General features: G+C 41.2%; 2 protein-coding genes across 2 annotated transcripts; one reads left to right on the forward strand and one right to left on the reverse strand.

The window, feature by feature from the left end:
* LOC109230795 (serine/threonine-protein kinase CDL1-like) lies at positions 10,292-15,046 on the forward strand. Its single transcript, XM_019396232.1, has 5 exons — positions 10,292-10,853; positions 12,410-12,591; positions 12,851-13,040; positions 13,521-13,912; positions 14,502-15,046. The coding sequence occupies exons 1-5, from the start codon at positions 10,706-10,708 to the stop codon at positions 14,811-14,813; spliced, it is 1,224 nt and encodes a 407-aa protein (XP_019251777.1). The 5' UTR covers positions 10,292-10,705; the 3' UTR covers positions 14,814-15,046.
* Positions 15,508-24,510, reverse strand: LOC109230796 (microtubule-associated protein TORTIFOLIA1). The gene is made up of 7 exons (XM_019396233.1): positions 23,613-24,510; positions 21,367-21,558; positions 20,786-20,888; positions 20,656-20,712; positions 20,113-20,558; positions 19,147-20,031; positions 15,508-15,961 (listed from the first exon to the last, which is right to left on the reverse strand). The coding sequence occupies exons 1-7, from the start codon at positions 24,267-24,269 to the stop codon at positions 15,764-15,766; spliced, it is 2,538 nt and encodes an 845-aa protein (XP_019251778.1). The 5' UTR covers positions 24,270-24,510; the 3' UTR covers positions 15,508-15,763.

A 25,933-nucleotide genomic window follows, 5' to 3' on the forward strand; every position in this document is an offset into this window, starting at 1 on the left:
AATAAGTGGAAAATTACTTACTTAAGTGGTCTTGAAGCTTGAGGGCTTTAATGGCTTCCTAAGGCTTGGGAGAGAAGAGGGCTCGTGATAAAAAGTGAAAAATCCCGAGTGTACTGTTTCTGTTCTTTTTAAAAAAATCACTGGACGACATTACACTACGCGTTCGCGACAGTAGGGTCGCGTTCGCGATGAATAGAAGTTGGCAAGCATCGCGTTCGCGGACAAGGGATGCGAACGCGAAGAGAAAATATTGGGTGCCTGGAAAATTGGCCTACGCGAACGCGTTGGCCTATACGCGAACACGATGGGAAATGGGCTGGGAACTACGCGAACGCCGTCCGGCCCTCGCGAACGCGAACAAGAAAAGAGGACTGGGCCCTCAGAGGTTCATATCTCTACGCGAACGCGGACTAGTGACGCGAGCGCGATGAAGGAACAAAATGAAGCATCGCGAACGCGTGAGGGGGAGTGCGAACGCGAAGAAGGATTTCACTGGGCAAAAATTGCAGAAAAATCTGCTATCATTCCAAGTGTAAAACACCCCGAACTACCTCCAATTCACTCCCGAGCCCTCGGGGCTCCTAACCAGTCACACACACTAACTCAAAAACATCCTACGAACTTACTCGAGCGATTAAATTGCGAAAATAACATCGAAATCATTGAATCAAGCCTCAAACTCATCATTTCTATCTCAAACTTCATAAACTTCCAACTTTAGATAATTAGGTCCGAAACACGTCAAACGACGTCCGATTTCTACCAAACTTTACAGAAAGCGCTTAAGACATATTTAAGACTTGTACCGGGCGTCGGAACCAAAATACGAGCCCGATACCACAGTCTTTTAATCAATTTTCATTTCCATTTTCCTAAATGATTTCAGAAAAACAATTTCACAGAAAAATTCATTTCTCGGGCTCTAGACCTCGGAATTCGACTCCGGGCACATGCCCGAGTCCCATATTTTTCTACGGACCTTCCGGGACCGTCCAATCTCGGTTCCGGGTCCGTTTACCAAAAATATTGTCCAAAGTCAACCTTAAACATATTAATATCAAAATTCTTCAAATTTTTCACAGAATTCACATATTTCATCATAAAAGCTTTCCGGCTACGCGCCCTGATTGCACACACAAATCGAGGCAAGTAAAAATGATGTTTTTAAGGCCTAAGAAGCACAGAATGAATGAGAAAACAGGTGATGAACCCTTTGGGTCGTCACATCCTCCACCTCTAAAACAACCGTTCGTCCTCGAACGGACAAAAGAAAGAAGTACCTGAGTCGTGGAACAAATGTGGGTAACGGCTCCGCATATCAGACTCGGACTCCCAGTTCGAGGCCTCAGGTGGCTGACCTCTCCACTGAACACGAACAGAGGAAAAACTCCTAGATCTCAGCTGACGAACCTGCCGGTCTAGAATAGCTACCGGCTCCTCCTCGTAAGATAAATCCTTGTCAAACTGGACAGTGCTGAAGTCTAACACATGCGTAGGATCGCCGTGATACCTCCGAAGCATAGATACATGAAAAACTGGATGCACGGCTGATAAGCTAGGTGGCAATGCAAGCCTATAAGCCACCTCTCCTACTCGATCAAGAATCTCGAACGGACCGATGTACCTAGGGCTAAGCTTGCCCTTCTTCCCCGAATCTCATCACGCCCTTCATGGGCGACACCCGGAGCAATACTCGCTCTCCGATCATGAAGGCTACATCTCGGACCTTACGGTCTGCATAAGTTTTCTGCCTAGACTGAGCTGAACGAAGCCTCTCCTGAATAATCTTGGCCTTATCTAAGGCCTCCTGAACTAAGTCTGTACCCAATAACTGAGCCTCTCCCGGCTCGAACCATCCGACTGGAGACCAACATCGCCTACCGTACAACGCCTCATATGGAGCCATCTGAATGCTGGACTGGTAGCTGTTGTTGTAGGCGAACTCTGCTAAAGGAAAAAACTGGTCCCATGAAACTCCAAAGTCAATAACACAAGCCCGGAGCATATCCTCCAAAATCTGAATAGTCCGCTCGGACTGACCGTCCGTCTGAGGATGGAACGCTGTGCTCAACTGAACCTGGGTACCTAACTCTTGCTGAACCGCTCTCCAGAAGTGCGAGGTAAACTGCGTACCCCGATCCGAAATGATAGATACCGGCACACCATGAAGGCGAACAATCTCCCGGATATAAGTCTCAGCTAACCTCTCGGATGAATAGGAGACTGCTACTGGAATGAAATGCGCTGACTTGGTCAGCCTATCAACAATGACCTAAATAGCATCAAACTTCTTCCGAGTCAACGGAAGTCCAGTAATGAAATCCATGGTAATCCTCTCCCACTTCCACTCGGGAAGCTCAATCGTCTAAGACAAACCACCAGGCCTCTGATGCTCATACTTGACCTGCTGACAGTTTAAACACCGAGCCACATACGCAACAATATCCTTCTTCATCCTACGCCACCAATAATGCTGCCGCAAGTCCTGATACATCTTCGCGGCGCCCGGGTGAATCGAATACCGAGAACTGTGGGCCTCCGCTAAGATCAACTCTCGAATCCCATCAACATTGGGCACACAAACTCGACCCTGCAATCTCAAAACACCATCATCATCTAAAGTCACCTTCGTGGCACCTCCACGCTGCACCATGTCTCTCAGGACACACAAATGGGGATCATCAAACTGCCGATCACGGATACGCTCTAATAGAGAAGAACGAGTGACCGTGCAAGCCAACACTCTGCTAGGCTCAGAAATATCTAATCTCACCAATCGATTGGCCAACGCCTGAATATCTAAAGCAAGCGGCCTCTGACTGACCGGGATATAAGCAAGACTACCCATGCTGGCAGACTTCCTACTCAATGCATCGGCCACCACATTGGCCTTACCCGAGTGATATAAAATAGTAACATCATAATCTTTCAACAACTCTAGCCATCTCCTCTGCCTCACATTCAACTCCTTCTGCTTGAACAGATACTGCAGGCTCTTGTGATCCGTGTACACCTCACATGTCACACCATATAGATAATGCCTCCAAATCTTTAAAGCATGAACAACCGCTGCCAACTCTAGATCATGAACCATATAATTTTTCTCGTGGATCTTCAACTGTCTCGAAGCATAAGCAATAACCTTGCCATCCTGCATCAATACTGCTCCAAGTCCAATACGGGAAGCGTCACAATAGACCGTGTAAGGCCCTGAACCTGTGGGCAAAACTAACACCGGTGCCGTGGTCAGAGCTGTCTTGAGCTTCTGGAAGCTCGCCTCACACTCATCTGACCATCTGAACTGGGCACCCTTCTGGGTCAATCTGGTCATCGGGGCTGCAATAGAAGAAAATCCCTCCACGAACCGACGGTAATAACCTGCTAACCCCAAGAAACTCTGAATCTCGGTCGCTGAAGCTGGTCGAGGCCAATTCTTGACTGCCTCAATCTTCTTCGGGTCCACCTGAATACCCTCTGCTGATACAATATGACCCAGAAATGCAACCGAACTCAACCAGAACTCGCACTTCGAAAACTTAGCATATAATTGACTATCTTTCAGAGTCTGAAGAACCACTCTGAGGTGCTGCTCGTGCTCTTCTTGGCTGCGAGAGTACACCAAGATGTCATCAATGAAGACTATCACGAATAAGTCTAGATATGGCCTGAACACTCGGTTCATCAACTCCATAAACGCTGCTGGGGCATTGGTCAAACCAAATGACATGACTAAAAACTCATAGTGCCCATACCGAGTGCGGCCTAATCTTCAGCTGATGATAGCCAGATCTCAAGTCTATCTTTGAAAACACCTTTGCTCCCTGAAGCTGGTCAAACAAATCATCAATCCTCGGCAGTGGATACTTGTTCTTTATCGTCACCTTGTTCAACTGTCGGTAATCAATATACATCCGCATCGAACCATCCTTCTTCTTCACAAATAACACTGGCGCACCCCAAGGAGAAACACTAGGCCTGATAAAACCCTTCTCTAGTAATTCCTGCAACTGGTCCTTTAACTCCTTCAACTCTGGCGGGGCCATGCGATACGGCAGAATAGAAATGGGCTGCGTGCCCGGAGCCAGATCAATACAGAAATCAATATCTCTGTCGGGCGGCATGCCCGACAGGTCTGAAGGGAAAACCTCAGGGAACTCTCGAACAATAGGAACAGAGTCAATAGAAGGAACCTCTGCGCTGGAGTCGCGAACAAACGCCAGATAAGATAAACACCCATTCTCGACCATGCGTCGAGCCTTGACATATGTAATAACACTGCGAGTGGCATGAACTGAAGTCCCTTTCCACTCTAGTCGGGGCAACTCTGGCAAAGCCAAGGTCACGGTCTTGGCGTGACAATCTAGGATAGCATGATACAGGGACAACCAATCCATCCCTAATATAACGTCGAAATCCACCATATCTAAAAGCAGTAAATCAACACGGGTCTCTAGACCCTCAAACACAACCACACAGGAACGATGCACCCGGTCGACTACTATAGAGTCACCCACCGGTGTAGATACATAAACAGGAATGTCCAAAGCATAACTAGACATAGCCAGGCAGGGCGCAAAATAGGAAGACACATATGAATATGTAGACCCAGGGTCAAATAGCACTGACGCATCTCTATCACAAACCAGAATAGTACCTGTAATAACGGCATCTGACGACTCGGCCTCTGGTCTGGCTGGTAAAGCATAAAACCGGGGATCAGCCCCACCTCCCTGAACCATGTCTCTGGGACGATCGGCTACCGGCTGACCCCTACCTCTGGCGGTCCAGCCTCCACTCTAGGGTCTCGACCTCCACCTCTATGATCCCTACCCCTTCCCCTGGCTGGCTGGGCAGGCTGTGGGTCACCTGGTGCCTGAATCATGGGGCGAGGACCCTGCTGCTGTGACTGTGTACCCCTCAATGCTCTCCTGATGTGACCATACTCGCCACACTCATAACATCCCTCTGTACGATGAGACTGGCCCTGACGACCCGAATGACCTCCACGAAAACTCTGAAGAGGCTGTGCACTGATGGGCTGCTGATCAGAATGCGGTACACGAAAACCACGATCGCCTGGAGCACCCTGCGAAGCCTGGAGGGCTGACTGAAAGAGCCTGGAAGACTGACCCCTATCATAAGAATCCCTGCCTCCAGGTGAGGCACCACTGAATCGACCTGAGTGAAGGGGTCTCTTGTCTGACCTATGACCACCCCCTTGTGGCAGAACCATCTCGATCCTCCGGGCCACATTGGCCGCCTCCTGAAACGTAATGTCACTACCCACCTCTCTGGCCAACTGAAGACGAATGGGCTGGACCAAACCGTCAATAAATCTCCTCACCCTCTCCCTCTTAGTGGGAAGTATGACGATGGCATGGCGAGCTAGATCGATAAACCTGGTCTCATACTGAGTGACCGTCATAGACCCCTGCTGGAGGCGCTCGAACTGCCTCCGATAAGCATTCCTCTGAGTAACGGGGAGAAACTTCTCCAGGAACAACCCTGAAAACTGATCCCAAGTCAAAGGCGGCGACCCTGCTGGCCTGGCTAAACAGTAATCCCTCCACCAAGTCTTGGCGGATCCAGATAGACGAAAAGCCGCAAAATCAACTCCATTGGACTCCACAATGCCCATGTTTCGAAGAACCTCGTGGCAGCTACATAAGAAATCCTGGGGGTCCTCAGAAGAAGCCCCGCTGAATGTAGTAGTGAAAAGCTTGGTGAACCTGTCCAGCCTCCACAAAGCATCAACAGACATAGCCGCTCCATCACCGGCCTGTCAACTACTCCCGGCTGAACTGCCACAGCTGGCTGAGCCGGTGGAATCTGAGTCTGGGGAGCTACCTGCTCCAGAGTACGTGCAGTAGGAGTCTAGGCTCCTCCTCCAGCCTGGGAAGTGGCTGGTGCTGCAGGAAGCAATCCTGCTCGGCTGACATTCTCCATGAGGCCAACCAATCGGACCAAGGCGTCCTGAAGAACTGGGGTAGCAATAAACCCCTCTGGGACCTGAGCTGGGCCCACCGGAACTGTCTGAGCTGGGGCCGGAACCTCCCCGTCAAGGCCAACCTGAGGGTCCGCCACTGGTGTTGCTGCTGGTGGCTGGGCCCTGCCCCTACCTCGGCCCCTAGCACGGCCACGTCCTCTGCCCCTAGCGGGAGCTGCCTGGGGCTCGGACTACTGATTGGTAGATGAGGAAGAGCGTGTTCTCGCCATCTGCGAAAGAACAGAGTGGAAATTCAATCAGCATTTAAGAAACCAAATCGCACGACAAGAAAGAACAAATGAGAGATTTTTCCTAACTCAATAGACTCTGGGGAACAAGTACAGACGTCTCCGTACCTACCCCTCAGACTCTACTAAGTTTGTCCGTGGGTTGTGAGACCTATGTAACCTAGTGCTCTGCTACCAACTTGTCACGACCCGGATTTCCCACCATCAGAGTCGTGATGGCGCCTACTCGTGGTAGCTAGGCAAGCCAACTTAATTACCTTTCCATCACTAGCAATTATCTTTAACAGTTTATAACATCAATATAGAACATAAAGTCTAATAAGAACAATAGCGGAAGTCTGTCTTAAAATGATTAATTTAAAACGCGGAATAGTCAAAAACAACCTCTACCCAAGATTTGGTGTCACATTACTCACGAACCACTAAGAATAAACTAAATACAAAGGTCTGAAAGAAATATAATAGCTGTCTGTCTCAAAACAAGGAGGCAACAGTTTAAAAGAAAACAATGAGAAGAGGCGCCGGGCCTGCGGACGCCTGCAAGGCTACCTCAGTCTCGTGAATATGAATCACCTGCTTCCGAACTACTGCTGTTGTTGTTCCTCAAAACCTGGACCTGTGCAAAAATGCACAGAAGTGTAGCATCAGCAAAACCGACCCCATGTGCTGGTAAGTGTCTAGCCTAACCCCGGCGAAGTAGTGACGAGGCTAGACTGGACACCACATAAACCTGTGCAGTTATAGATATACAGCGAAAATCGAATACAAAGTAATTACCAACATGGGAGGGGAAACATGCTAAGGGGAGTTACAATAATAATGATAATCCTGAATAACAACTAAAGCAACTTAGGTTCACAGTGAACAAGGAATCAATACTCAAATGTAAACACATAGCCTCAATAATTGTTGCGGCGTGCAACTCGCTCCATAATTACCATTGTTGCGGCGTGCAACCCGCTCCACAATATCATTGTTGCGACGTGCAACCCGACCCATATCACTTATCATATATCATTGTTGCGGCGCGCAACCCAATCCTCATATATTATTGTTGCGGTGCACAACCCGATCCTCAGCATCATTGTTGCGGCGCGCAACCCGATCCTCAATATCATTTAACAGTCTAACTTCCCAAACAACAGTCACAATTAAGGGGCATAAAATAAGCAAATATTTGACAACCATCCCGGCAAGGGAAAGAATCCAACAAGTTCAACCAACGTCCCGACAAGGAAATAATCAACAACGCTTTCTCTTTCTTACTTTCCGGTTTTTGAACAGTGTCCGATTTCGACCCAACTTTATAGAAAGCGCTTAACACATATTTAAGACTTGTACCGGGCGTCGGAACCAAAATACGAGCCCGATACCACAGTCTTTTAATCAATTTTTATTTCCATTTTCCTTAATAATTTCAGAAAAACAATTTCACAGAAAAATTTATTTCTCGGGCTCTAGACCTTGGAATTCGACTCCGGGCACATGCCCGAGTCCCATATTTTTCTACGGACCTTCCGGGACCGTCCAATCTCGAGTCCAGGTCCGTTTACCAAAAATGTTGACCGAAGTCAACCTTAAACATATTAATATCAAAATTATTCAAATTTTTCACAGAATTCACATATTTCAACATAAAAGCTTTCCGGCTACGCGCCCGGACTGCGCACGCAAATCGAGGCAAGTAAAAAATGAGGTTTTCAAGGCCTTGGAAGCACAGAATGAATGAGGAAACAGGTGATGACCCTTTGGGTCGTCACAATTTTTGGTCAATGTTTTCTGTTCATCGCGAACGCGGGGGAGTTGACCGCGTTCGCGTAGAATAAAATGCACCTAGGCAGAAGGGTTTTTATATTATTTCATCCGCGAAGCTTGGTCCATTTTCCTCCATTGTTGAGCACCTTCAGAGCTTTTTGGTAGAAATTGAAGAGGGTCTCGACGGGAATTGATTGGAGGTGAGTCCTATGGCCTAGAAACATCATTTTATTGAAGAATCAACCTGTAAAATTCATGGAAATTTGAGTAAAATTGGAAGAGCTAGGGCTTGACTTTTGAAATGAAAATTTGGGATTTGAGGGGGCATTTGAGCTCCGATTTTGGTAAATTTGATATGTATGGACTCGTGGCGAGACGAGGAATCCGGTGATGTGAATTTTGTAATTTTTCGAGAAGTGCGCCCGGGGCTCGGGTTTTGCTAGTTTCGAGATTTTTGCTATTTTTCGATTGTTTTTGATTGGGTATTGTTCCCTTAGCATATTGTGATGTATTCGCTCTGATTTTGTTTAGATTCGACGCGCGTGGAGGCCGATTTGAGGGGCAAAGGCGTCGCGAGCTAGAGATTTCACCGGTTCGAGGTGAGTAATGATTGTAAATGATATCCTGAGGGTCTGAAACCCCGGATTTGCACCCATAGTGCTATATTGAGGTAACTTGCACGCCGGATAGAGAGCGTGGGGTAGAGCACCGTTGGGGATTATGACTTGGTCCGTCCCGGTTGTTGATTTTACCGCGTAATTGACTGAAACTTATTTGATATTTTCATGATTTGGGCTGATTGCCGTATTTGGGCTTCGTGCCAATTATTTGAATCCTTCAGGGATTGTTATCACTGTTTTCGCATTACTTTGCATATTATTTGATCTCGGTCCAAGGTTTTAATACTGTTTTGCAAACTCAGCCATTTTTCTAAGATTTGAAAACTTAAACAATATTTTATTGACGTTTTGAGCTGAGAACTACCATGTTGAATTGCCCAAGTGGCTTATGTGCATTTCTAGACTGAGCATGGATGGGGATGCACGCCGCAGCAGTGTTACATGTGTATTTCTAGACTATGGATGGCTCGGGCTGCACGCCGCAGCGGTGTTATATTGATTTTGAGGCCGAGGGCCTGGTTGATGCCACGAGATGGCTTGATATTGCGCTTGGGCTGTAGGAGCCCCTCCGGAGTCTGTACACACCCCGAGTGAGCGCCGTCGACGTTAAATGGATCGGGCTGCACGCNAACCAATCACACACACTAACTCAATAACATCCTACGAACTTACTCGAGCGATCAAATTGCCAAAATAACATCAAAATCATTGAATCAAACCTCAAACTCATCATTTCTATTTCAAACTTCATAAACTTCCAACTTTAGATAATTAGGTCCGAAACACGTCAAACGACGTCCGATTTCGACCAAACTTCACAGAAAGCGCTTAAACAATATATAAGACTTGTGCCGGGCGTCGGAACCAAAATACGAGCCCGATACCACAGTCTTTTAATAAATATTCATTTCCATTTTCCTTAATAATTTCAGAAAAATAATTTCACAGAAAAATTCATTTCTCGGGCTCTAGACCTCAGAATTCGACTCCGGGCACATGCCCGAGTCCCATATTTTTCTACGGACCTTCCGGGACCGTCCAATCTCGGGTCCGGGTCCGTTTTCCAAAATTGTTGACCAAACTCAACTGTAATCATATTAATGTCAAAATTCTTCAAATTTTTCACAGAATTCACATATTTCAACATAAAAGCTTTCCGGCTATGCGCCCGGACTGCGCACGCAAATCGAGACAAGTAAAAATGAGGTTTTCAAGGTCTCGGAAGCACGGAACGGATGAAGAAACAGGTGATGACCCTTTGGGTCGTCACAATAATGCAGTTGTTTACAAAAAAAAAAGTAAGAATAAACTTGTTAGCTATACTATTAGAAATTGCATAGAGATGATCTATGTACATTTTGAAGTTTTCCGAACTAAATGGAAGGTCCATTTGATCTTGCTAAATTGGAGATAATGATAAAGTAATTCACCTTTTAATTAAAGTCTGAATAAATATAAAAATCATCTATTGCTTTCACTTCAAAAAAAAATTTAGTAATTAGCATAGGCAAAAAAAAAATTTAATTTAAAAAAATAGAGCCAGTCAATTTAGTCATAACAAAAAAAAACCTGTTTTTCAAAGAAATATTTCCCTGACAAGTGTAATATTCTCCAAAGAAGGAACAAAATGAATTTAAATATATTCCTATCATACCAGAAATCATTTTGTCTGAAGGGCAAGGAAGCAAAACAAACATTTTTCCTAACCAAAAAAATAATTTATTGATTCCCTAAAAGGCCAGAAAGAAAATTGGTTCTTTCTGGAATTAAAGGGTTTCAATTTTTCATCTTCATGTGGATTATCAAATTTGTTAATGTGTTCTTCTTGGATTCCTATTTGGGAATTTTCATCATTAAATTTGGCAACAGTTAGGACATTAATCCCAAAAAGACGAACATTGTGGTGTTCTAACGAGCAGAAGATCAATTAAATTGGCAGCAGTTAGGACATTAATCCCACAAAAACGAATATTGTGGTGTTCTGACGGGCTGAAGATTAAACAAGAACTTGATGAGCGGAATCTGCCAGCCAGGAAAAAATAAGAAATAAAAAAGAGAACCTCATTCTTGATGATTTTTTGTTGTGAATATTAGGTATGACATTGGGTAACAAGAAGAAAATGAAGATGAATTGCTTTACATGTTGTGTTGCAAAGGAAGAAACTGTTCATAAAAGATCTTTGAGAAAGAACACTCAAGAACACAAGAACACAAAAACTCAATCCAATCTTTCCTTTAGAAATGGTAAAATTTGTCTGCCCTTTGATTTTATTTATTATTTCTAGCCATCCAATTTTGTTAAATTTAATTAGAATTGCATTGTCTTTGAATATTTTACAATTTTGCATGGTTTTCTTTTTCCGAGAGTCTACCGGAAACAGCCTCTCTATCTTCTCAAGATAGGGTTAAGGTCTGCGTACATACTACCAGAGGCGGGTCCAGGATTCGAGCCTTATGAGTTCCTATCGTAATTTCAGATTAATATGCAATAATAACTGGGTTCACAATTATATATTTACAAATATTTAGTGAATTTGTTAATACAAATACAGGATCTACGCAAAAGTTACTGGGTTCCCAGGAACCCATATTCTATGCTCTAGGTCCGTCCCTGCATACTACCATCCCTAGACCCCACTCGTGGGTTACGCTGGGTTTGTTGTTATTGTTCTTTTATCAATAAAAAAGACATTGCCTTTCGTATTCATGATCCTACCCAAAAAACATAAATTAATCATATTAATGCTTGTTTTGAAAAACTAGGCTTATGTGTGCTTAGCTAATTAGCCGGTCCCAAGTCTAGACGGAAAAAAAAGGGGCGCTGCGATAGGTTGATAGCCAGCATAAAAATAGTAGAATTCCCATATGAAAATGCTTGTTGTTAGAAGTTCATTGAAAAGGGTTGCAATAGGTTGACAACCAGCGTAAAAATAGTCGAACTACCATGTGAATGCTTGTGGTGCAAGTTCATTGAAAAAAGTTGTGATAGGTTGACAGCCAACATATCCATGTGAAATGCTTGTGTTAGAAGTTCATTGAAAGGGGTTGCAATAGGTTGACAACCGGCGTAAAAATAGTCGAACCACCATGTGAAATGCTTGTGTTGCAAGTTCATTGAAAAAAGTTGTAATAGGTTGACAACCAACATATCCATGTGAAATGCTTGTGTTAGAAGTTCATTGAAAGGGGTTGCAATAGGTTGACAACCGGCGTAAAAATAGTCGAACCACCATGTGAAATGCTTGTGTTGCAAGTTCATTGAAAAAAGTTGTAATAGGTTGACAGCCAACATAAAAATAGTCGAACCACCATGTGAAATGCTTGTATTGAAAGTTCATTGAAGAAAGTTGCGATAGGTTGACAACCAACATAAAAATAGTGGAATCGCCATAATGAAATGCTTGTGTTGGAAGTTCATTGAACACAGTTACGATAGGTTGATAGCCTGCATAAAAATAGTCAAATCACCATAATGAAATGCTTATGTTGAAGTTCATTGAATAACTTTTCTTGACATTATCATTCTAAAACCGAAGGGGAGCCTCGGAGCAACGGTAAAGTTGTCTCCCTGTGACCTATAGGTCACGGGTTTGAGCCGTGGAATCAACAACCGATACTTGCATCAGAATAGGCTACCTACATCATACCCCTTAGGGTGTGGCCCTTCCTCGGACCTTGCATTAATGCGGAATGCTTCGTGCACCGAACTACCTTTTTTATTATTCTAAAACCAATTAACTTCCCAAGAGACCTGAATTGTCCAGCTTTCACATCATAATCATCATTGTGCTGGTGTGCAGACAGCAGCAGAAGGAGGTACATAGCAGAAGAAATAGCAAAACTTGGAAAAGGGAACATTTCTGCTGAAATCTTCACATTTCAAGAATTGAAACTTGCCACTCAAAACTTTGACAATGATCGTTTGCTTGGTGAAGGTGGTTTTGGGAGAGTGTACAAGGGACACATTCAAAGCAAGAATTTGGTACTCTCTTCGCTTCGATTTTCTCCCTCGGGTGTGTTTGGTATGACATAAGTCGAACTTTTAAAAAATATTTTCTCGCAACCAAACACCAAAAGTTGACTTATTTTCTAAAAATATTTTCCTTCGTACCAATCACACCCTCTATACCTCCAATATAATATACTTGCTTCAAACTTTGAAAGACAAAATGATTATTATATCAAAAGGTTTAACTTCTTCTTCTTGATTTTTTGTATTTTTTGGTTTGTTTTCATTTAAGGATGTTGCTGTGAAGCAACTTGACAGGAATGGTTTTCAAGGAACCAGAGAGTTTCTTGTGGAGGTTCTGATATTAAGTCTTCTTCATCACCCTAATCTTGTCAATTTGGTAGGATATTGTTCAGATGGAGACCAAAGAATATTAGTATATGAATACATGGCAAATGGTTCACTAGAAGATCATCTTCTTGGTATGTATATTGATATGTCCCCATTTCTTACTTTCTTTATGCAACTTGAAATTTTGCATGTTCATCGAGTAACCTTTTTTAGCATTGACGATACTGGTAAGGCTGCTGCCATGTGACCAGGAGGTCACGGGTTAGAGCCGTGGAAACAGCCACTTGCAGAAATGCAGGGTAAGACTACGTACAATAGACCCTTGTGGTTCAGGCCTTTCTTGGGCTGCATAGCGGGAGCTTAGTGCACCAGACTGCCCTTTTGCCAACCTTTTTTAGCACTGTTAATGATACAAGGCCGCTAATTATGTTGCTCGGACTCTCCAGAAATGTTGCTAGGTGCATGTCGGATCCTCCAAAATTATTGCACTTTTAGAGGATCCGACACTGGTGCAGCAACATTTTTGGAAAGTTCGCGCAACATAACCACCAACATGAGACTTGAGTTTTATTTTCACATTGTTTACCAATTATATTCACCTTGTTTGGCAGAACTTGGTCCAGAAAAAAAACCACTTGATTGGAATACAAGGATGAAAATTGCAGAAGGAGCAGCAAAAGGACTTGAATACTTGCATGAAACAGCTAATCCTCCGGTGATTTACCGCGATTTTAAAGCCTCTAACATACTTCTAGACGAGAACTTCAACCCGATGCTCTCTGATTTTGGACTTGCCAAGTTAGGGCCAACGGGCGATAAAAGTCATGTGTCCACCAGGGTCATGGGAACCTATGGTTATTGTGCACCTGAATATGCTTCCACAGGTCAATTGACTACAAAATCTGATGTTTACAGCTTTGGAGTTGTATTTTTGGAAATGATCACAGGAAGAAGAGTCATTGACACCTCAAAACCAAGTGCAGAACAGAATCTTGTTCAGTGGGTAAGTTCCAACATATCATTGTCACTATGAAATGCTTAAGCAATGAGGTGACACTTTTACTTCCAATTAAAACATTGTTGAAACATTATGAACCATTCCAAACTTATATACACTAAAAAGGACAGTCTGGAGCACAAAATTCTCACTAGTGCGGGATCCTGAGAAGGGTCGAACCACATTGGGTCTAATACACACAATCTTACCTTACATTTCTGGAAGGGGAGCCTTGGCGTAACTGGTAAAGTTGCTGCCATGTGACCTCTAAGAGGTCACGGGTTCGAGCTGTGGAAAAGTCTCTTAAAAATGCAGGGTAAGGCTGCATACAATAGACCACCCTGTGATCCGGCCCTTCCCCGGACCCGCACATAGCGGGAGCTTAGTGCACCGGGCTGCCCTTTTTTACCTTACATTTCTACCGGAGGATGTTTTCACGACTTAAACCGGTGACCTCCTTGTCACACAACGGAAACTCTTACCCGTGTGTTAAACTGTATACCCTGACATCAATGTATCTTGACCTGTTGTAGCACGCAACTTGCCTGATTTACTTGACTCTTAAAGCTAAACTCTAACACAAATTGCTTGGCAGGCACAACCACTGTTCAAAGACAAGAAAAAGTTTCACTTAATGGTAGATCCAATGCTGAAAGGGAACTACCCAAAGAAGGGACTGTACCAAGCTCTAGCAATTGCAGCAATGTGTCTGCAACAGGAAGCCAGTGTTCGTCCGTTGATCAGCGATGTAGTCACTGCTTTGGCATATCTATCAGGGAACAAGAAAAAGGAAGAAGAGGAAGCTGCAGAAGACACTTCCAAATCCCCAGCTCCATTGCAAAGTAATGCAAATAACACTGAAACTATTGAAAGCAATGAAGCTAATGTTGATACAGCAAAACACTAAAACCTTCTAAGCATAATCAATACTTTTTCTTGTGAAGTTTCTTCAGATTTTGTACATTGTGTTAGGACAATATAGCCTTTCATGACCATGCTTATGTATTAACACATATACTTAACATTTTTAAGGGGCTAATGTACATAAGATGCATATAGATACAATGACTAAAGTCCTGTAACTTTTCAAGTTTATTCAAAGATACATGACCATAGTTCAATCTATCAATGTTAAATGGACACCTCCTCTATATATGAAGAACATTTATATGTTAAGTATAACTGTTTTTATTTTATTTTATATTTTTAATGGATAAATTAGGTTACAATGACCAAAGTCAACTAACTATTTGGATATAAAGATGGCAGCCCGATGTACAAGGCATTCCGTGTTCACACAGGAGCCGGAGAAGGGCTGTACCTCAAGGGACGTGATGTAAACAACCTATCCTAGTGCAAACATTAGTTACTGTTTTCACGGCTCGAACCATAACTTATAGGTCACACGGAGACAACTTTACCGTTGCAAAGGGAAAAGGGGTGTGAAAATAAAAGAAAAAAGTAGTAACCAAGTATATAAGGGGACCGGGAATTTCTCTATTCCCGTGCTCAAACCTGAGACCTCTAGCTTAGGATGGAGGAAACTCATCCATCCCACCACACCCTTTCGTGTTGATCCTTTACTAAACGTTATATATGAATCTTATTTAACTTTCACAGACCACTTTACTATTAAGCTGCGACAACAATCCGTGACACAATTTTTGTTAAGATGACAGCAAAATTGTGATTTGCAAGCGAAGCAGACTGCCCAAGTACATGAATTTGAAGAATAAAGCATCGCAATTTACATCAAATCTCAAAATATCAATCAATGCAGAAATGTTATCCAAGGTGAACAGGAGAAAATTCACGAGACATAACTTCGTGCAACAGGTGGAACCAGCTAGAAGGCAGCTACTTCTCCAGCTCTTGCAGATCAATATCCCAAGCAGATGCCAATTGCAACAACAGTTGCTCTGGTGTTGCACCTTCCCAATCCTCGGGAATGTCTACCGATGATGAAATTTCATTCAAATTAAACAGCAGCTCTTTTTTCACTTCCATAGGAATGTCCACTACATCAGGTCCATTTTCTACGACAATATCTAGCAACTGAAAATACAATGGAAAAAAACGACATAATTTAGTCAGTATAACTATAAACACTTAATTACATTATATATCAAACTTCAGTTTAAGTGGTACAAACTTCACAGATGAAACAAAGGATTTCGACTCAGATTATGAGGGGAAAGAGAGAAAATGATGTGGAAAATAATTAAACTTTAAGGCCCGCTCTATTATAAACGAAACAATTGTTTTCTGGAAAATAGTTGTTTTATTTTCTAGAAAAACATGTACAGATTTGAAATTCTTTTTTTGGGAAACGAAAGGCTCGTCCAAGATTAAATCTTCCAGCACACAAGAAAACACGTGTTTCCAAAAATAAAGCTAAACAAACTAAAAATAGAACTATCTTGCAGTCCAGACACGATATTCCTAATTGATTAATTCACCAGAGAACAGCATTTGAAAGCCTTAGCTGATGATAGAGGTTTATGGGTTTAGATCTGAAGTGGTTAAGCACCAGATAGTAACAATTGAAGAAAGTAGTATTCCCTCCATTCCAATTTATGTGAACCTGTTTGAATGAAAACTTTTGGAATTTGTGGTCCTAAACAAGTTAAAAAGGGGCCCAGAGTATTTGTGTGGTTATAAAAGCTTCTCATCAAGGGTAGAATTGTAAGTTTAAACTAAATTGTTTCCAAATTTAGAAAGGGGTCATTCTTTTTGGAACGGAGCAAAAAGGAAATAGGTTCACATATACTGGAACAGAGGGAGTATGTAGTTGTAGAAATTAATGTGAAATATGAATAATTTGTCTGTTATACAGTAAAGATGCTCTTTCAGTCGCATAATATTGACAATGAAATGAACAGTTCAAGGCACAATTTTCCATTAGAGAAATCCAGCGGCAAACTAAAGGGAAAGCTGACAGATTGAGTCCTACTTATCAGCATGTTACGTAGAAAGTCATGATTTTACTTGAGCTCAATCCGAAGGAAATGCTAAATGTAGAAGGCTTATACCCAAAAGTGAATGGAATAGATTTCATTTAATTCTCTTGATAGTGAGGCTTATTTTTTGAATGAGTGAGCATGAAGATAATGTTTCGAGCCCATTACCTCATTATTAACATTCAACACACAGTAGCCCAAGTTTAAGTACATGTATCAAAAGCACACAAAATAAGGCACACTATCAAAACACAAGAAACTGCCTTTCTATGTTGTACAAGAGAAAAGCATTTCAGATACAACATAAGTTAAGCCATGAAGCTAGGTGAGATTGAGATCAGGCGCTTCGCTCGCTTAAGTGGCACCTTAGTCCAGGTACCAAGGCACTAAGGAATGACCTCATCACCCACAAGTTTCTCGACAATAAATAAAAAGTATTACACTAATTGTTAACAAAAAGTTGTAAATTTTTCTGTGATTAGATAATAAAAAAGAAATTTGTAAAGAAACTAATCACTAGAACTCAAAACCGTGATTACTAGTTTGGAGGTGGGAAATGGTAGTAGGATTAAATTTTGGCTGGATATTTGGTGTGGTAATGAGAGCTTCAAAAGCACATTTCCCCAGATCTATTTAATTGTGCGTTGAATAAAGAGGGCTATGTTGCAGGTTTTAAAGCAGAATCAGGATGGAATGTTACTTTCAGAAGAAATCTGAACGACTGGGAAGTGGATAGTTTCTGTGAACTGCTTCAACTTCTGAATTCATGTTCAATAGATCAACACAAAACATATAGGCTAATTTGGATCGGCAGCTGGGATAACATATTCACAGTGAATAATTGTTACAAAATGTTGCAACAACAAACTAGTCAGGGAACTCTAAACTGGCCTTGGAAGATGATTTGGAGAACTAAAGCACCTATGAAAGCAGTTTTTTTTGGTTGCCTAGCAGCTAGGGATGCCTGCCAAACTCAGCATAAGTTACAGAGGAGAGTGTTTTCTCTGTGCGGTAGATGTTATTTTTGCAACTCAGAGGAGGAAACAGTTGAGCATCTCTTCTTGCATTGCAAATTTTCAAGAGAATGCTGGGAAATTTTCTTGAACATAGTGGCAATCTTTGGTGCTACCTCAGAAGATTAGTAGCTTGCTGGAAATGTGGCAATCCCAGAGAGTGAAAAGAAGCTTAAAGCTAATATGGAAAACTATTCCCAACTGCATAATGTGGACATTATGGCTGGAGCGAAATAAAGCATGCTTTGAGGGAAAGAGACTGCAGATTGCCAGAGTCAAAAACAAATGTATTAAAAATTTGTATTTCTGGTGTTATAGCAGTTCTTTAGATGAGACGGACCAGTATTTGGATTTTTTGCACTTGTTAGGAGAAAATATGTAGTATGAATTAAGTAAGAGTAGTATTCTGGTCCTGTACTTTTTTTTCTATGTACCATCTTGGTACCAGTTATAATAAAATCTTTACTTATCAAAAAAAAAAAAAAAATTACCGCATCTTTATATCTAAATCTTTTTGAACTTGATTGACATCATTTTTAACTACATTTACTATCTTAATTATAGTTTTCCTTATCAAAAAAGTTATTTCTATACATATTTCTTATCTTTTTCTGCATCAGCTTTTTCTTCGGTAAAACCGAAGTTTTAATCGTCATTGCACTTAAAGCCACAAAGCTTAGTGTTTTCCTAGGCTTTTCGCCTTTGAAAACTCTGTAGGTAGTCCCATAATGGTGTCCTAGCCGTCAAAGTCATTGTGAACTCGGTACGACGATAAGGAGCAGTTGGTTGATACATCAACCTTATCTTTCAAGGCATGTATTCACATCATTTGAGATGGGAGCAGATGCGTGGGTTGTTTAATCAGTCACCTTAGCTCCTTCGGTTTTTATAAACTCAATGGTAAATACACTCCATTCTGAGTTTACAAACTAGGTAGCTTAAAAAAGCTCGTTGCTATATGTGGTCTTGGAGTGCAAAATGAACAGATTCTGCATGGCACAACGAAGGCTAGGAATTTGACTCTCCGCAATGCTCCCATTCAAAACTTGATTGCTTGTATCAGGTAAGAGGAGGTTGTAGTTATGTGTACGAATCAGGATGAGGAACTACAGGTTTCTGTCAGAGGAACTCTATGACGTCTACCTACTAACCCGAGAAGACAACTAAAACTACAAGAAATTTTTGCTAGGGAAACAACTTTCTCTGGAAGAAGAAAAATCTATTAACATGAACTCAAGAAAGGGCATCAGAGATATTTTATTTGTACCTGTTGGACCCAAGATAAACAGATGTCTGTCAAGTTTGGCTCCATAAAAAACTGAGCAATAGCATGCAAGGCTTCACTTGCCACCTCATTAGATAGTTGATCGATCACTGGGCCTGATCTATCCATCAGCTTCACAAGCAAGAAATCGTCTCCAGTAGACAGAACTTCAGAGAAAGCTGATTCCATATCACCCACAGAAAATGCATCCATTGCATTGGTCCAGGAATTCCAAACCGGATCACGCTCTCGCACGATGTTGTCATCTGTTAGTGCTTCAGCCTCTAATTCTGGAATAGCTACTCTAGCGCCTCGAGCAGTTCCATTGTCTTCACCAGCCACACGGATTGCCTCCAAAGTTGCTTCATCCTTTGAAGCTTGCCAGATACTTCTGGCAGAAGGTCCCTCGCCAAACCTAACGGGTCCCGCTCCTTTGGCCCACCCTCTCCTGGTGCCAGCCTGATCTATCTCGTTTTCTGGTTTAGACGACCTAGCGTCCATGTGCCCACCACCTAAACCTCTCCTAGAGCCCAATTGCCCATTCTTACCATATGCATGAAAGTCCCAAGCATCAGGATTATCCAATCTCCCTGGTGGGCTCCTTCCCCTCATGCCCGAAGAATTACCATCAGATGGCACAAACCTTTCGCCAAATGAGATGCTCCCTTCACTACCTCTACCTAGCTTGGTGCTGGAGTAATCATGGAAGCTATTATACTTCCCAAGAGGCCTATTATGAGATTCATCAAATCTCGCCGTAAAAGTAGTACCACCTCTTCGACCTGCTGAAAGCGACAAATCACGTGCCATGTCTTCAACAACTCTTTCAAGGCCACGTACTCTGTTCTCAAGAGCCACCATGCTACCATGAGATCCGCCCATGAAATCCTGCAGTTGGGGAGATCTGTTGGTAGAAAAGTGGCTAGTGAAACCATTGTAAAAATAAGAAAACTAACTAAATAGGCGAACCTGCAACATATTTGTCAGATGAGCTTGTTGCTTCTCCAGAAGTAACAATTGCCTTTGAATAGCTAACCAGTTTCCTTTGTTAGCCATAAATCCCTCAGATGGACCAGAATTTTTTGCAAAACCAGCACGGCAACTGGATGATTCCCTCTGATTCAGATCTCCCTCGTCAACAGTATCATGTTCTCTGCCACTTACTCCGGAAGTTTGACTCTCCGTGTTACTGTACCCGGCATCCAGCTGGCTTTTCCTCATTATTCTCTGTCCTGTTTCTGCTTTGTCTGACTCAGACTCTACTTCAGTTGGTGCATTTGATGCATTAAGACATTGACGAGGGACAACCACTTCCACCGGCAAATCACCTGAACTCCTTTCTTCAAGTTTCTGAAAGAATTCTGGGTTCAATTTTCTGTCCGACAATGCTGGAGCTCTCTTCTTTAATATGCCCACTGTTTTATCAGAAAAGTTGCTAGCCTGAGTTAGGAAATAGAATTATCGGAAAAAGTTCCATAAATGAGTCCTTGACCAAAGCCTCATTCCACTCACCAGCATTTAGGAGGTCCTTCTTTTCTGACGATCCCGTAGATTCAGAGGATTCGCCAGCTGAAATGATAGTTCCATTTAAAGCAGGAAGGAAATCTATACCATATAAAAAATTACACGCTTCCCGGCTTACCATGACTTGAAGCTTTCTGATCGTCTGTGGCTCCATCTTCTTTCCCTGCAATTTTCTTCCAGTGCTGCAATGCCTCCAGCATACTATCTCTCACGGGTTTTATCTGGAAAAGCCAATTACATTTTAATTAGCTAGAACAAAATTACCTATAATGACATACAAATAACATATATTTGCTGAAGTTGAGTGCCGGCACTAAATTAACATTTAGCATAGAGTTAGAATCTATTCGCAAACTTCATATTCAAAGATATGAATAACTCTAATCTTATTCACTTTTTCATTTTGTTTAGTCAAAATTAAGTTTATTTTTTATTTATTCAAGTTTGAGATGCTCCGCAATAATCGTGTCAACAGAGGTGTTATTGTTCACCCACCAACTTTAGCACCGTCTAATTTGGCCTTCAGCATCAAACTCATACAAGGTTTGAATCATTTCAACTCTCTTATGGGCAACACTGGCTAGTCATGATTCTCGATATTGTTGACCAAGCTTTACCAAACTAGTGTTATAGTACCCTTCAAAAATAATCTATGAAATTACCCAAACACTATGTTAAAGCATTACTACATGAAGGTACCTTGTCAAACCGAGAAGCTTCAAGCACGGTTAAAGTGGAAGTGGCTCCCCCTGCTACCAAGTTGCTTGAATTCAACGCCAAGGCGCTTAATGTATCAGCTGCAGCCTTACGAGTTGCCCAATCCGAATTGCTGAGGCATTCGTGAATGGTCTGCAATAAAGGTTCCAAATTTTGCGGTGCTATGGCCCCTACCTGCAGTAGTATGGTTTCTGAAGGCTTTAAATATCACCACAACCACTTTAAAGATGACTTAAGTTTTCTATATATGATGCCAAATAGAACGCACAAGAAGAAAGACAAATTTGAAGCTGTTCTATATATGATGCCAAATAGAATGCACAAAGAAAGACAAATTTGAAGCTGTTCGTTATCTCAATTTATTGTTCTGATGTGATGCTTATGCCCTATGCAACAATTAAGAAAAGAACAAAGCAGCATTTCAACATAACTTGATCTGATTGATCCATGCATCAGTAGAATATTTGAATGTATTTCTAAAGAATTTCACAAATTTGGGGGCCCTCTTTTTTTTTCACACCATCTTAATTTAAGGGTATATTTTAAGGAAACGACAGGGCATTCTTCCACTCAATGTTTGACCTTAAATCCTTCTTTCCACTTCAAGAAATCTTATCCTAGAATGCACAGCCTTTCCAAAATTATCACTTGGCTAACTACATTATCAAATGTTTCTCACGGTGTTTTTGCTTTTCTAGACCTAATTCATCCCTCTAGTTGTTTTAGATCTATCTATACCCATACTTATGCCTGATCATCACCTACATGTTCAAATTATGCTTAGTGCACAACAATAAATATTAGAATGCACTCCTAAGATACATGCAGATGGGGGAAACCAACTGAATCAGACTAATAATCATCATTGTTAAACAAGTTCAGAGAGGTGAAAGTGCTTTGAGAACCAAGAAAGACGCAGAAATGCTACCTTAATTATTTGCACAATACAAATATCAGGTTATTGTTTATAATAACTGACAAGTGGCTGCTTCCTCAAAAAGAGGCATTTGACCTCATATGATAATGACATGAAACAGTTCTAGAAAAATAGAATCTTCAAGCAGGCACATTGAGCATGGAAATAACAATTTCCTCATGGAGCACTAAATGCACACTACATAAGAAGCGCCATATAACCTTAAGGGGTCGCTTGGCTGGTGGGATAAGGGATAACAATCTCGGGATAAAATGCAGGATTATTTTATCCCGCGCTTGATTATGGGTATTAGTTAGTCCCGGGATTTGTACTAAAATGGTGGGATTAGCTATTATCTAATATAGAAGATGGGATAGCTAATCACATGAGATATCCTTGTCTATCCCATCCTGGTAACCAAACAACCCCCAAGTCTTTCACAAGACTCTAGTTTGGCTTTCTTTGTTCTCCCAAGAAGCCTATAGTCATTCTTTCTATATTGTACTGAAGGCGATTAGGTAGTGTATTTGGTTTTCTTATCACAAAAAGGTAATGGTATTTGATTTGTCATTTTGTAGCTAAACATCATTTATACAAAAATCAAAATATCTTACTCACTTTGAGTGTCAAAAGTGACATACAGCAAACAGATACATTTTAAAGCAAGCCAGTGTTGAACTGTGTGAACCCCTGGTCTAAAAGCTTTAAATTGTTGGAGAAAGGAAACTTTTATTTATTCGTTTCAAGTCTGCAACACAGGCCCTCACGTGCCGGCTGATGCTTTTGAACCAAATACGGGAAAATATTCCGATGATGCGCGGCATTGAGATTTAACATGTTAAATTATGTGAGCTATCTCACATAAAGCTTAAGCTATTAGAAAAATGACGCTTTTACTTATTTATTACTTATATTTGGCCAGCAACACTAGCACAAAGTTCACTGGCTTCAACTTAATATCAAGAATATAGCACTACATTCCCGAAATGAATAAACATGTAGCAATCTCAAGGTAAACAAAATACTCCTTAGTTCCTGTCTATGTGACACTATTTCCTTATTACTCTATTCCAAAAAAAGAATGACACGCTTCTATATTTTGAAACTAAAAAAGTTTGCACTTCCCATTTTATCATTAACAAGAAGCTTTTGTAGTCATACAAATATTATGGCATGTTTAAGGTCATAAGTTTTAGTTACATGTTTACAACGACAAATTTCAAACTGTCTTCATTTTTTTTCTTAAACTCCGTGAAAATGCAAACTATGTCACATATATTGTATCGAAAGGGAGTAGCTGCTTTAAGAGAACCTGTGATAAGCTTGACACAACAGGCAACAAAGAAGCCTTAGCCATGAAATTAGGATTGTTAAGGTACTTGCAAATCCTTGGACAAAGCTTTTGAAAAGCCAATAAAGGCGTTTCGGAAGCACATTCCACCATTTTAGCCATACACATAGCTGCACCACTCTGAACACTTTTACTATTCTCGTTCATTGCCTCAAACAATGGCTTCACAAACAATGCAACCCCACTTTGATCACTCTCTCCTTTCAAATACATCGAGGACAACGAGCCAATCGCATCGCGACACGCGTCCCTAACACCCGAATCAGCATCCTTCAGCTTTTTAACAATGCAAGCTATAATTTTGGTCAAATGGGTGGCAGCAGAATCGCTATGTGAAGTACATACGGTAGGGAGGAGTCGTAGGGATTCTTTTTTAACGGCGGGTTTAGGGTCGTTAGTGGCGTCGTAAAGGCAGTTGAGGAGCATTGAAACGCCGTCGTTTGATAGGGTTTGAATGATTTTTTCAAGATCCTCAACGGCGATCTGATGGGTATCTCTATCTGAGAGTTTAGAGAGAGATATAAGGATTCTTTGCTTCAGCTCAATCATGGCTAAATGGGAAGAAAATTGGTTTGTGGGTTTTGAAGGTTTTGTAGATTTGGGAACTGTTGAAGCCATTTTTTACTGAATCTTGATTGAAAAGATTGGATTTTTACAATGTGTGTGTGCGTGTGTGTGTTTGGAGGTCACTGTTAGTGAGGCATAATGGAAGTAGAGAAGGGAACAGAAGAAATTTGAAATTGTGAGAGTGAAGAGAGAAAGTTGGGTTTTGCTACAAAGGGAAGCAAAGAAGTAAAGAGCAGATGGGAAATTTTGAAAGGAAATGGAGATCTGCTCTCAGGAAACAGTTGGTGTGGAGCCAATTTTTTTGTCACATTTTTATTTCACTGAACTCTTTTATAAAAATAATTAATTTCGGAATTAAATTTAAGTTGAGTTTATCTCATATTTGAATGAGATAAATAGCAGCAACTAATTCTGAGATTATAGTATTATTTTTATTTTTATGAAAGAGTGGGATAACAATCCCGAGATAATTAATCTCGGATAACTTATTTTCTGACGAACGACTCCTTGCTCTATTGTTTGGTTCAATGATTGAAAAGGAAAACAATGAAAATGTTTCTCTAAGTCAAATAAAAGTTTTGAGTGAATTAATTACTCAAATAGTAAGAAATAAAGTTTAGCTTCAAAAATTTAAACTAACATGCTTTCTGTTTAGTGTTTTTCAATGTACAACAATATACCCAGTGTGATCTTACAAGTATAATCTACGAAGTGTGAGGTGTATATATACCTTGCCCCTACCTTGTATCAGATAGGGAAACTATTTCTGATATTAGTATTTTCCTAAGTAACAACAAAAAAAAAAAAAGGCAAAATGGAGTAATGCTAAAAAGGATAAAGGTTCAAACATATCCTAATATTTGTGAATTGTCTTAAATATACCCTTGTTTAACTTACAATTTTATAAATGCTCTGTAATATTAAAATCGTCTCAAATATGACCTCCCGCTAATAATTTTATACCGTAGAAAGAATCTGATTTGACTGACACGATGGAAGTCATGTGCAGCTATATTTGGACCTTCACAACTGGGTTCAGGGGTATATTTGGACCACCACCAAACATCATATCCATGTTACCTCCACGGTCTACCTTGGAGGATTGTTAGAAATAGGGGCATAAATGGGTTGGCTTTTTAGCGGCGAGAGCATCTGTGAGCTGATAGGTTAACAAAGGGTATTTAAGACTAATCACAAACTATATGGGTAAGTTTTGACATTTTTCCTACTAAAATTTGGTTGTACGTTAAGGAAACATATTTTTGAGATGAAAGGAGTAACCTGAGTGCAAGGGTAGTTTGGTTTATTTATGTGTTATCGGATTAGTTAGTTAGTTAGTAGCTAATGAAGTGATTGATTGGTTAGTTGGGTGGTTATATTAGTTGGTAACACATGTGTGTGTGTGTGTATATATATATATATATATATATATATATATATATATATATATATATATATATAGGTTGTACAAGGAATTTGTAGTGCACCTATGAAAACAAAAGGTGTATCAATTTCTAATGGTCTTGGATGACTCTTACTCACAAGCTCGTAGCCAAATCCTTATGATGAAACCTCTACCTTAAGTGAATCAAGCATATGTTATGCTCATGAATGATGAAAGTCAAAGAGATGTACCTGCTTCTGCTGGAGTATTAGGACCTTCTCCCACCGTGAATACACATCCTTATGACTCTATTGCACTATATAGTGCTACG

Source organism: Nicotiana attenuata, chromosome 8 (genome assembly GCF_001879085.1).
Source record: "Nicotiana attenuata strain UT chromosome 8, NIATTr2, whole genome shotgun sequence".
Lineage (NCBI taxonomy): Eukaryota > Viridiplantae > Streptophyta > Magnoliopsida > Solanales > Solanaceae > Nicotiana > Nicotiana attenuata.

Coding starts and splice junctions, on each gene's coding strand:
- LOC109230796 (XM_019396233.1), bottom strand. CDS start 24,269: ATGGCTTCAACAGTTCCCAAATCTACAAAACCTTCAAAACCCACAAAC. Junction 21,559..23,612: donor TTGTGTCAAGCTTATCACAG/GTTCTCTTAAAG, acceptor ATACTACTGCAG/GTAGGGGCCATAGCACCGCA. Junction 20,713..20,785: donor TCAGAAAGCTTCAAGTCATG/GTAAGCCGGGAA, acceptor CTATCATTTCAG/CTGGCGAATCCTCTGAATCT.
- LOC109230795 (XM_019396232.1), top strand. CDS start 10,706: ATGACATTGGGTAACAAGAAGAAAATGAAGATGAATTGCTTTACATGT. Junction 12,592..12,850: donor ACATTCAAAGCAAGAATTTG/GTACTCTCTTCG, acceptor TTTTCATTTAAG/GATGTTGCTGTGAAGCAACT. Junction 13,041..13,520: donor ACTAGAAGATCATCTTCTTG/GTATGTATATTG, acceptor CTTGTTTGGCAG/AACTTGGTCCAGAAAAAAAA.